Consider the following 12,777-nt stretch of genomic DNA (forward strand, 5'->3'; position numbering starts at 1 on the left):
GCTGTGCTGGCATTCACTGTGGAATCCTTCTCTGCATGGACGTCACGAGTTTGAATTATGGAGGTGCAGGAAGGGGGGGGATAGAGGGAGGAATTTGATTTTCTCATCCCTACATGCCTGTTTTGCTTTCGGGCAAATTTTAACATTACACAAAGAGCCAGATATCTTGCTGTTACTGAGAACAATGACTAGATTGATGGAACTGCATTTTATGGCCCCTCAGCCACCTGCAGACTTAGACAAGCCAGGCTCATTACAGCAAGACTGCTCCTGTGTTTGGTGTGCAGCAAGTAGGGCTTACCCAACAAATTACTGTTCAGCCAGCAGATGGTGGTATCGGTTCTAAAAGACAGTTTTGGATTGAATTTTATGGAGTTTCTCTTAACTATCTGCATTATTTTTTGACGCTGCCTTTTTAAACAGATGCTGGATGTGCAACTCCATGACATACACATTTAAAGATGGCTGCGTGCACACAAAACACCCTCACTGCGCAACCGTCACAAATTTAAGGAATGGGACTGGTCCGAAGAAATTACTTTTCTTTGTATCCAGAATGCATCGTTTGAGGTTCAGTTGTGGGCTGCGTGCTTACTTTAGGGTTGTCTACTTGACATTGCTTGCAAAGAGGGAACTTAAATTTATCATCTTTTTACAAATGTTGCCGTCCAGAAACTTTTGATGAAAGTGGGCGGGGGGGGGGGGGGCATAGGCAGAGGGGAGGAAGCACAGTTGGCTAACTGTGCCCTCTGCACTTCTTGCTGTTGGATCAGTGAAGGGCGCAGTGACACTCAGCCTAGCCCTCTGTGTGGCACCTTCACCATGGTGTGTTATTGCCTGGGGCTGTTTTCTCCACCCCCCCACCCCTACCTCTGTTTTTGTCGAAATTTTAGGTGAATCCCCCAAGGTGAAGTAATTATTTCCTCATTACCCCCCTCTGTTTATGTGGTTGCTGCATCTGTCTTGCCATAACAGAATGGTATAAACTGTTTGGTGAATTGGTCTGACATGAGGGTGTGACAGCAAGTGAACAAAGGAGAGGCACTGCACAGGCGTGAATAAGAAAAGTTGTTAATTCTATGTCACGTCCCATCTCCTCTTCTTTGTTTCACGGTTTCACTATTTTTTTCTCGGCTGTAACTTGCTGTTATTCTCTTGCTTTGCAGTGGCATCGGCGGCCATGGCCCGAAGGAAAGGCTCATCCTCATCCCCCAGCTACACGAGTGTGCGGAATGAGGCCCTCAAGACCCGCCAACCCTTTGTGGACACAGCCTTCCCTGCAGATGAGACATCCCTGTACGTCAAAGGGACTAGGGGCTCCAGCAGGGTGGAGTGGAAAAGACCCTCGGTGAGTCTGTGAGATGGCCTTCCAGCTGGGGGAGAGACATCGCCTGTTTTTGGCATGAACAGGTTGTAGCCAACAAGAGCGCACGGTAAGATCACTGATCCAGGTCACTGCAGCCGCATTTTGATTGAGGAGAATACACCTGTGTGCTGTGCAATGTCCGTGCAAGTTGAAGAACCTTTAGTGGTTGAAATTAATATGGAGCCGTTCACTACTGGTGCTGTCATAGCCCATGGGACATTGAACCCCGTATTCCACACTATACCATTGCATTACCTGAATAAAAAAAGTTGATTTTTCAACTTGTCACACGCGCTACCACATGACACTGCAGAAGTTTAAACTGTTAAGCCCTGGCATGGGACAATGAGCATCACAGACAGCGTGGAGTCACTTGTCATGCCGGCTACATCTGGTGGTTATGACAGCAGCTATGCCATGCGTCTTCTCTCTTTTCTTGTACGCCTAAATTTCGGCATTAATGTTTTCTTACTGTGCCATTGTTCCCACCTCTGCATGGGTAGCACAGTGCCTCAGTGGTGTAGGGCCCTGGATTATTATGCAGTGCCTGTCTCCTAGAGAAACTGCACACTATCAGACAGCAACAGAAGGATCACAGCAGAGCAAGTGCTCACATATAGACCACGTAACAGCAGATAAGACTACTGCTCATGAACTGCTCATGTGGCCAGATGAAGCAAACAGACAGTCGCTGAAATCACTGAAAGTGTATGGCAGCATTTCTTTCTGATGGTGTTTGATCATGGGACATTTATTCATTTATTTACCTGCAGGCTAGAGGTATCACAGAGGGCAACAGTTACAATGTACAATAAAATAAACAAAAGTAGAAATTAGTCTTGTTAGCAGGAGTTTCGACCGGATTTGGGCATTGGTGTTGCCTCTCCTAATTTCCAAGTACTAGTAGGAAGGGATGACGTATCAGATGACTCCTGAAAAACTTTTGTTGGGTTTACGGAACTGTAAGCAGTTGTATTTATTCAAAGCTTCACTGTTATGTCATATTAACTGGAAGAGTGATTAAGTAGGTTACCTGGGCTCTTTTTTTTTTTCTGGATCATTGGCCTTCTGAAGCAACCATATATGACATATTACAGGCGCCTGCTAAATATATTAGTCAACTTATTTCACTTCAAAAGTTGTCAGTGTTGAAGTTTTTCTTGCAAAAGGAACTTTAAAAATGGTCAAATTCAAAAGTGTTCAGAGTGGGAACTGCACAACAGAACACCACCATTGTGGTCTCATTGAAACATGGAATATTTGACTATACATTCTTGATGGCAAATTATTTGTGTTTTGCAATGGCAGCATTACATGCCACAGAAAATGAATACAAAGTCAAAGTTTATTTCCCATCTAACACTACAGATGGAGGAATCTTAGAAAAAAGCTGCCCTTAGGCAGCTTCACTTACACTACATTGCCGCTTTTGCACCATGTGCTGTGAATTATGTCCACCATTTTGGATAAAGCTCTTTCTACCACACTACAATGCCTGACGGTAATACAAATTTTTGCATTTCTCATGCAGTAGGAAAAAGAAAAAAATGATGGCCTTCGTGGCTGCAGCCATGCAAGAGTCGCCGGATTCACCAGAATTTGGGACTGGCCACTGTAACGTCACTGCACCTCTGCAAGATGCCATAACTAGTACTTAAACACCAACAAGCCCTTCAAAATCAACACCTCACCATGCATGCAGTTTCAAGCGGAGGAAATGGGCAGACTACATTTTAGACAAAAAATATTGCACAGAGAGATAAGTGAGGCATCGAATGTATTTTAAACTGTTTTTCTTTTCTTCACGATGCAACAAGACTTATTTAGTAAGCAAACATTTAATTACAGAACAGCATTTCAGGGGCAATGTCATCACCAACAGCTGATGTAGTAAAGATTTTTGTCGGTCCCAGTGACTTTACTGTTCTACTGTATTTAATTTTGTGGCCCTGTTCGATTTCTGCCTGGGATGCCAAGCTTGGTATCATCATCATCATCAGCTGGACTATACCCACTGCAAGGTGAAGGCCTCTCTCCTATACTGCTCCTGTAAGGAAGAAGATGATACAGCGCTGACGCCAACGACGATGACGACTCCGATCAGCTGGCGCGCGCATGGAAAGCTCGGACTGTTTTGTTCGGACGAGATTGTGCTTCTCTCTACGATCGCCTTGTGTCACCGGTCGCAGTTTCCAGTCCTTCGAATGACCCCCAATAAACCCCTCTTCATTTGGTAGAGGTGCGGGGTACGACTCTTACAAGATCACCGTGGAGCTCCGCAGCCGTACGATACCTATGGCGACAAACGAGGTAGGCCAACAGCTGTTTGCTCCCCTTCGCAGTTAATCTCATGCGTCGGTGCCATAAGGCAGCGAGATCCAGCAGTTTTCAGCGGGCAGGGCGACCGGGACGTTGAAGATTGGTTGGCCTCGTACGAGCGGGTGAGTCGTCATAACAACTGGGATAACCGCATGAAGATCAACAACGTCATCTTCTACCTGAATGACGTTGCTAACCTCTGGTATCGAAATCATGAGGCCGACATGCCAACTTGGGCCAACTTCAAGGCAAAGTTCACGGACGTTTTCAGTCGTCCCACAGTTCGGAAACTATGCGCTGAAGAAGCCCTGCGCGTACGAGTTCAGCATGAAGGGGAAAGCTCCACAAGCTACATTGAAGACGTTGTAAATTTATGCAAGCGTGTCGACCCGTCTGTGGATGAGGCTGCCAAGATAAAGTACATAATGAAGGTCATTGATGTCGATGCATTTCACATGCTGTGGGTAAAGAGCCCAACCATGGTGGCATCAGTATACAACCTTTGTCAAAGTTTCGACGAAATGCTCAAGCAATTCCTCTGCACTCTTCGCTCTCCGCACCTGCTGCGTCCATCTCTGACCTGGCTGTGAGCAGTGACCTTTTGGTTGACATCAAAGATTTTGTTCGAGATGAGGTCTCCCGACAGCTTGGGCTTTTGTCTGGCCCACGCCCCTCGTCTGCAGCCCAGCTACTTACCCCTGCAATCCGACACACCATCACGCAGGAGGTTGCCGATGCACTTCCCAGTTTTGGCCAGCCAGCACCTGTCACACCTCATGTCGACCCTGTCCCACTGCAGCCCACACCTCTTGCTGCACCATTGAGTTACAACCCCCCTGTTGTCATGCCGCCTCTACCTGTACCAGTACAAATGCCTCCCACATATGCACAAGTTACCGCCCGCCCTCCGCCGCCACAGTCCTTTGCGTACATGCCGACTATGGCGCCACCGACTGTCGCTCCACGGTTCCGATCAATGACGTCTCCCTACAATCCTTGGCGCACGAATGACAACCGGCCTATCTGCTATGCCTGCGGTATTCCAGGCCGCGTCGCGCGCCTGTGCCGGCGTACTCTGTGTTCTGCCCCTGCACGCACTACGGCTGACAGCAATTATCAGTACGACACCTTGCGCCCACCTTCGGGCTTCGGGGACATCTCGGGGAATGAAGAGGGGTTTATTGGGGGTTATTCGAAGGACTGGAGACGGCGACCGGTGACACAAGGCGATCGTAGAGCGAAGCACAATCTCGTCCGAACAAGACAGTCCGAGCTCTCTGTACGCGCGCCAGCTGATCGGCGTCTTAATCGTTTTTAGCGTCGGCGCTGTATCATCTTCTTCCTTACACTTCAGCTAACTCAGTCCTGTGCTAGCTGCATCCACTAAACCCCTGCGAACTTCTTAATCTTGTCCGCCCACGTAACTTTCTGCCGCCCCCTGCTATGCTTTCCTTCCCTTAGAATCCAATTTGCTACCCTAAGCAACCATCGGTTGTCCTCTCTACACACTACATGCCCTGCCCATACCCATTTCTTCTTTTTGATTTCCATTAGAATGTCATTAGCTCGAGTTATTTCTCAGACCCTTTCTGCGTACTTCCTATCTCTTAACATTACACTTACCATTTTTGTTTCTGTAGCTCTCTCCATTGCCTTCAACTTAAGTAAAACCCTATTCATTAACTTCCATGTTTCGGCCCCATAGGTGAGTACAGGTAAGATGCAACTGTTGTATACTTTCTCTTGAGCGATGCCGGTAAGCTGCTTGTAATAATCTACAAATACTTGCCAAATACGCTCCATCCCAGTAATGGCAAGCAGGGCACAGATGCCAAAAGAGCACTTCCAGCAAGTGAAGTTCGTTGGAAGTCAAAGCAGCCATGATTCTCTTCAACCGCTCACTCGAAAAGTATGGGCTACACATTAGTCTTAGACGGGTGAATGCGGATGGTGAGAAAGAAAGCTTCACCAAAGAAAGCTTCACCAAAGAAAGCTTCACCAAGTGAATGAGCACAGTCTTGGGAACTTTGTGCACAGAAAGGGTGCAAGCCTCAGCAATAAAGAAAAGTTGACAGGTGACAGAGCTCACCATTTACCATAGCTGGGCATTAAAAACACTCCAGGGCGACATCGGCAAGATGCACAGTGCTATGCTTGCCATCTGAAATCTCATGACATCAACAGATGCTGGCCTCTGCCCTCAGTGCAAAGAACTTTGGGACAAGTGCAAGCATGCTTTGGCGAAACAAAAACCTACTCTGAAGCATTGGCTTAGTATAAGCCTGTGTTTCATCTCACAAGAACTGTTGGAGCATTGTCAGTGGCGGAGACTCAAAATGCAAATAAGAGTCTTCAGTTTATTTGGTTTTCAGAACAAGCATGCCTCCTTGTTTCTAGTGTAATTTGCTGTGGCCAAAGCAGGTACAAGATTCAGTGCAAGATTCAAGAGCCATCCTGCAGCAGCTTACTCTGTCATGGCACTGCAGCCTTTGAAAGGTCAGGACGAGAAAAATTGGCGCCGCTTACAGCATCTGAGGCCAGACACATGCGAGAAGAAAGCTTCCGCAGCACGTTGAAAAGAAGTGCACGCCAGGAAACACCGATTGCATGCATGGTGTGCTCTAAAAATTAACGCTTTCAAATTTTTGGTTGTGATTGACCATAAGACGCCTTTAGCAGACCGTGTTTCGTATTGCCGTCTGCGTTACCGGAGTTGCGGGATCCCTCCTACCAGCAGTGCGCACGCACTTCATTAGGCCTTAGTGATGCTTCACATTGTACTAGGTCAGTTTAGTGCATAGTTAAAGTTGTTATTTTGTGTTATAATCCTAATAATGTTTTTTTTCTTCCTTGCACATACTCCCCCTTGCATTATATTTGTTGTCACATTATTTATGTGTAAATACAGTAGCTTGACATCTGTATGAGATTGATAAAACCCCACTGAATATTTATCAGCACAGAAAACTATACCAGTTATGAGAATTTCAGCATCGTAAGTTAGAAAATAGAAAAAAATGGGTCGAACCCCAGTGTCTGCCCTTAACCATGTTTTGCACGTCAGCAATAATTTTGAGCTCTTACTGAAACCATAATGGCTTTTGGAGGTAGTTGCATTAGTTGTGTAAGCACCATAATCGTCAGCCTCACCTTAGGTTAGCGATAACTTCACTGAGAATATAAGGAAAAAAGACCACATATGCATATGCTACTGGTGGAATTCAAAACACAGTGGTAGTACTTTCGTTTTTGGCATTTTCTTTGTATGTGCTTATTTGCTAGTAGTCACAAATTTAGAAGACTAAATAACCAATCTTTCATTTTCATATTGTAATGGAAGGAAAATTTCTATTCATGTCTGTCAGCAAGAACATGGTTGGCATTTGTTTACTTCTTAATGTCTTAACGAGCACCTCACATCTCTACGTTTATCTTCTCTTGTGGCTAGATGACACTGTTGTGAAAGCCAAAGAGGGCCACTTCTGAATGGCAATAACCCCCTCGGGTGAATTTTCGCTGCTTTAAAAGACATTGTGTGTTGTGGTCCAGCTTGTATTCTTCTCTTTTTGCATATCATTCACTCTACCTGCCATGTGACAGAAAATGTTCAGCCGGTGCTGGGAGGTCCAAGCATGTCTAGTCTCTCAAGAACTTTGTAGCTCCAACTAGTACTGCCATTGCAAATGGCAGGAAGGAGCTTTTATGGCTATGATTATTTTTCCCGCATGCAGGAGATGTGCGCTCAGCCCCAGCTTTTCACAGGGGGCACTGTCCAGAGTGACGTCTGTCATGACCGCCCGGCTAACGCCTGGTTTGTCACCGTCTGCACCATCCTCGCCAGCGACCCCCAGCTGCTTGTCAAGGTGAGCCCTGTCATGGCTGGCCACTTCATTCACCTGTGCATGCACTCAGTTTCCGAAGCTTAGCAGGTGGCTTTCAACTCTTCGATGTTTTAATTGTTTGCGAAAAAGAATGTATCCAGGTGATCAAATTATTATCTCTGATATTTAGTAAACAAACTGAGTATATATGGGAAAAAGGGAGATGGTGGAATTACGGATAGTGTTTTAATTACAGCATTACTGAGAAGTGCAAAAATGTTTAATAATTCTGAAGAGTAGCAACTCGCAGAATGTAGCTCGTCATCTGAAGATAAGCTTTCATCTTCTGAAGACCAGCTGTCATTGGATTCAAACTCAGTTTATGGCAAAACGTCAGAAGTGGCATTGCTGCCAGTGTTGCGAGAGGAAGCATCGCCTGCAGCCATAACGCCACATTACCAGGCATGTGAACAATTAGAAGGAAACTCATTAAACCTAGAGATCAATAGTACCCATAAGCATCTCCAAGAAACAAACTAAAAAGGGCGGCAACGTTACGATTGAAGTCAACGTTTGCGGACCCTTATAGATGGTGTAAAATACAGATGTCTGCTTTCACATGCTTCTAATGAAACCACATGGAGAAAGATGTGTGGAGAAACCAAAACCATGAAACCATATCCCTGTAAACCATGCTTCATGCTAAAGGTAAAAGTTGTTCTCTTTTTGTCTTTCTCCGTGAGACAACATGATAAGCTAATGCTCCTTGTGAAGGTAGTAGCAACTCCCAGGAAGCATGTATCTTTAGCAGGGAGAGAAATTTCACATGAGATATCAGCACCGTTCTTGTACCACTAAAATCATGCGAGATGGAAATCCACCACTCTAGATGAATAATAAAATAGCAAGAACCATTAAAGGGTTAAGGAGAAGGTTGGGCTAATTGGTATATTCTGGGTTGGACAACATAAATGCTAGCACGAAAGAACATGAATCAGGATGATGAAAACAGTGCAGTGAACACTACACCCTAACTGCGTTTACTCAAAGATACATATGCATACTGTGTTAGCTCATATTTGGCAGTTCTTTTTTAAGGCGATAGCCTTTAATGGCTCATGATGTCGTGGAAATAGTGTGTACCGATTTTAAAGCGTTCTGATTGGCCGAGGCGGGATGCGTCCATGCCATCTGCAATGCCACACTTGAATGCGCGCTCTGTGAAAGGTGGCTGTTTCTGGCCCTACGGGGCTGGGACTGGTAGGTCAATGCCGCTTGTGGCGGGGGCTAGCCTGCCACCGAATTTTGCGGTGGCTCTCGCGTGGCGTTCCTTGGCGCGCATTCAAATGTGGGATTGTAGATGGCAGGAACGCTAGAGAAGATCAGACTTCTGGAGGAAAGGCACAGTATCTGTCACACTTTCTCTGACAAGTGTGCGATTGGATGGTAAGCCATCGCTTCTGTCGCGTGGCGTTTCTTGGCGCGCGTTCAAGTGTGGAATTGCAGATGGAGGCTTTTGCCTTTCACTACTTTAGTCGCTAAAGTCCCTCATAATTTTTTTTTTTTACTTAATATAGAGATGAAAACGTTGCCCCTTTCATTGTATAATCGAATGTTACGCAGAGACAACGGTGAGTCATTCTTTATCTACTCACATGTCGGTTAGCGCATTATGTAGGTCAGCCAGAAACTTCAGGAAATGGGCTAGGAAGCAAAAAGCAGCTCTAACTTAGAATGCCATATTGGTTGACTAGTGAAGAACTCTCCACCGGAGGCAGCGCACTTACTCACCAAGTGTGAATCTGATGCTGTGTCCAAAGGGAAGCGGTGTAGAAAATGCGGGGCACTAGAGCTTTCGTTTTTCGTATAATTAACGTTCAGCAGACATCTTGAACGTCTTTAGCTTGAATGAAAGATGGGCATTTACTAATAAAAAAACCTGATTGCCAAAAGCAAGAAAAAAGTTAACGCTTAGAGAAACAAACTGAATGGTAAAAAAAGCAAAAAGGGTCTGTTATATCGGCGCAACGCTTATCAAGCTTGCTGCTGTCTTGCTACTGTGTGCCGCTTGGTTACTGTGTGCCGCTATCTGATGTACGCAGTCATGGTTCGCGTGTGCGACCGTAGCGCTAGCCAATAGCATGCCTCGGTTGCACCCAGGCTTCCTTTATAAACCGAAGCCACTGAATCCTTGTTGCTTGTATGTTCGTGTTGCTGTCCGAATAAAGTCTTGCCTTCTCGGCGTCTCGGAACAACAGGGTCCATACAAGTAATACTGCTTGATTGTGATGCTTGTGACGATTGTATGCAATAGTAGATGTGTGTAGATGTGTGAGGGGAAGGGGGGTTGGTACATGTTGAAGGCTGTGGGGCATTTGAGTCAAGTCAACTTGAGGTATCCCGGACTACAGAGTCGGAGTACCCAGGTTCAAACCTTGTTGCTGCGATCCTGCTTCCGTGGAGGCGAAACACAACAGCTTCCTTTGTGCTGTACAATGTCAGTGCACGTTGGAGATTCCTATGTTGGCAAAAGTATTCCACAGCCCTCTCCACTATGACGCCCCTCATAGCTCGAGCTTCTTTGGGACGGTAAGTGACATGTACCATACATACCATACTCATCCTTTTTTGTGCCATTGACATATTTTCAGCTATTCTATTTTGTTACCGCATTTTCAATTTTGTCTCTGTTTTGTGGAAGTACTGTATTTTCACTATATATAATGCTGCCACGATTACAAAGCTTTGTGGGAGCGCCATATTGCCTTCCACAGCTTCAGTTCCCTCTTTGTCTTGCAGGGAATGTAGCTACATGGCAACATTTCTTGGCAATGAAGGGAAGGCAAGGGCAAACTGTCTCTAACTGTGTCACTCATCCCACGCACAGAAAAAACATTCATGGCCCAGCCATATGCCTAGCTGCCTGGTGCATATCTCCCTTCACAGTACCCTATAAATCGTATTATAAGTTTGGTGGGAATATAGGTCAACCCCCTTACCTTGAAGTAAAACAAGAAAAAAAGTGAAGTGCATACATTTACATCGGCTGTGTCCCTACATCACCAGAGCTATAATCTCACTCCAAACTTTAGCAGCGTCTTTCGACGACTCTGTTGCTCGCCACCCCAGTGTGGGTCATCTAGTTCAATCAAGCGTGTTGCTTACCCAGCATTCCTTGAAAGGCTGCATACAAACAGCTCATCTTGTCTGCGGCACCGCACACCGAACTGTCGCTGAGAGCGGCCATGTTGCCGTTTGCTTCGGCGAACATCACTTTTTCTGGAAAGTCACTGCAAACTGCCTCCACATGCCGTTATTCAGTGCTAAAGAGCCATTTTATACTCTCATAGGTTGAACGAAAGAGCGCACGCAAAGATAAATGCGCTTGGGGCGGAAAAAGAAAATGCCAGCAACTGCAGGATGTCGTATACAGGATGCCATTCACAATCTGGCATGCCACTTGTTGCCAGACTATGCCTCAAATTCTGCTAAAGACCGCTATAGGCACCCTGCACCCACTACGTACTGCCACCATAGAGGCTGTGTTCAGCGCCCCACGCGGCTGGTTCCTTGTCCCTGTCATGAAGGCTCCCTCCGCATCTCCGCAGGGATGTCATCTGCTAGTGGTGTGCCGCTGATTGTAGAGGCGGGATTTGGAGCTGTTAATGGGGTTAAAAAGTTCTTTCGAGGTGCAAATGTCGAGAAAGGAACGTAGCTTTTTGAAGCAGGCCATGTACATGACGTGAAGGAGATTTTTCATTTCTCACGAAATGGCTACTGCATGTCTTAGATTTTGCCTAAGGCACTGTTAGACGTGGCTCGCGGCCCCATCGGTAGCGTTGGCCTGTGGCTCGGCGGAAGGCCTCAGCAGTCCTGGCAAAGACGAGGCGTCGACTAACAAAACAGTGTTTAATTCAGCATCACGTAGGAACGGGCAGAGAAGCAGGCCCGGAGAGATAACTGGCACGCTCACAAAGCAGGTGTCTGGCGTCGTCTTAGTGACGTCTTTCCGAAGTCTCTCTGTAGTCTCTTTCAGCGGAATCAGCCGCTGCTTTTATACGCGCGTCAGTTCAGAGGGAAAAGGAGAAGAATTCATGCCGGAGCAAGCTATGATGACTCAGTCTCGGTGGTGCGACAGAAACATCCTCCACCTCCTGTTAACAGGCGAGGGCAACGCTCTCTCCCTCAAGCGCCAGGCTCGGCCAGCAGTTGCACACACACACACATTATGGCACGTGTAAGTTCAACATGTCGAAACATGTCCGCGGGAGGAAGCGTTGGGCGGCTGATTGCACGGCGCTGAAATGGCCGAAATTCTCGCTGCTTTGATTGATGCTGCGCTGCGGCCGCGTCTTGTCGCACATGACTCTGGTGAATCGCAACAACACCTAGTCCGGGCCATCTTCGCTGCAGAGGTAGGCATAAAAACAAAGCAGCATACTCTGCTACGCGCATGCAATGAACGATCTACAGTGTGTTTATCCGACGTCATGTATTTGCAGCATGCACGGCAGATGCCAAGAAACTTCCCTTTTGTGCATTTTAAGACATCAACAAGTGCCTACTTCTACAGCATAATGTGCGTAACGAAAAAAGAAAAAAAAAACAGAGCTTAAACTTGCGTTTCGTGGCGAACAAGCCGAATCCAACGCTGCCTTCATTCCGTCTCCTAATGCCGCGCTCGGAAGTTGTAAAATTTTGTTCCAGCAGGCGAATAGATCGATACCACCGGCTGGTTTCACGACTCCACGCTGTCGCGGTGCATGCTGGTACATGTAGTCAACTGGCCGCTCCAGTCGCCCTATAAAAGCCACACGGAGAGTCTGCGCACCGTTTTTCTGAACGATTTTTAGCTCGTGTGTATGCCAGAGTGCATTGTGAAAATTCACCTGTCTCGTTCCTGGGTCCTATATCAGCACATGGGACGTATTACTCTACTTTTATATATTTATGCGATAGCTACAGCTCGTTCGGTCGAAAAACCATCGGCGTTGTTGTAGTAAAAGTAATAGTTGTCGGCACCACCATTATGTAAGAAGATTTTGACAACCCTGCAGTGACCACAGGATTGGAGGAGGTCAGTTTACATCCCCATTCCAAAGAAAGGCAGTGCCAAAGGTTGTTCCAACTACCGCACGATCGCGCTTATTTCGCATGCTAGCAAGGTGATGTTGAAAATCCTCCAAGGTAGGCTGCAGCAGTATGTGGATCGGGAGCTTCCGGACGTGCAAGCTGGGTTTCGCAAGGGCAGAGGAACTAGAGACCAAATTG

General features: G+C 46.5%; 1 protein-coding gene across 2 annotated transcripts in view; it reads left to right on the top strand.

Annotated features, from left to right (window-relative positions):
* The window catches only part of LOC146201115 (calpain-5-like), a 96,252-nt gene that overhangs the window by 4,208 nt on the left and 79,267 nt on the right, over positions 1-12,777 (top strand). For both annotated transcript variants that reach the window (XM_084595645.1, XM_084595646.1), the window contains exons 2-3: positions 1,167-1,348; positions 7,417-7,548. In XM_084595645.1, the coding sequence (XP_084451771.1) occupies positions 1,181-1,348; positions 7,417-7,548 (300 nt within the window). In that variant the 5' untranslated portion in view covers positions 1,167-1,180. The remainder of the gene's footprint in view (positions 1-1,166; positions 1,349-7,416; positions 7,549-12,777) is intronic.

This window comes from Amblyomma maculatum, chromosome 2 (assembly GCF_055883805.1).
Source record: "Amblyomma maculatum isolate TAMU_Amacu chromosome 2, ASM5588380v1, whole genome shotgun sequence".
NCBI lineage: Eukaryota > Metazoa > Arthropoda > Arachnida > Ixodida > Ixodidae > Amblyomma > Amblyomma maculatum.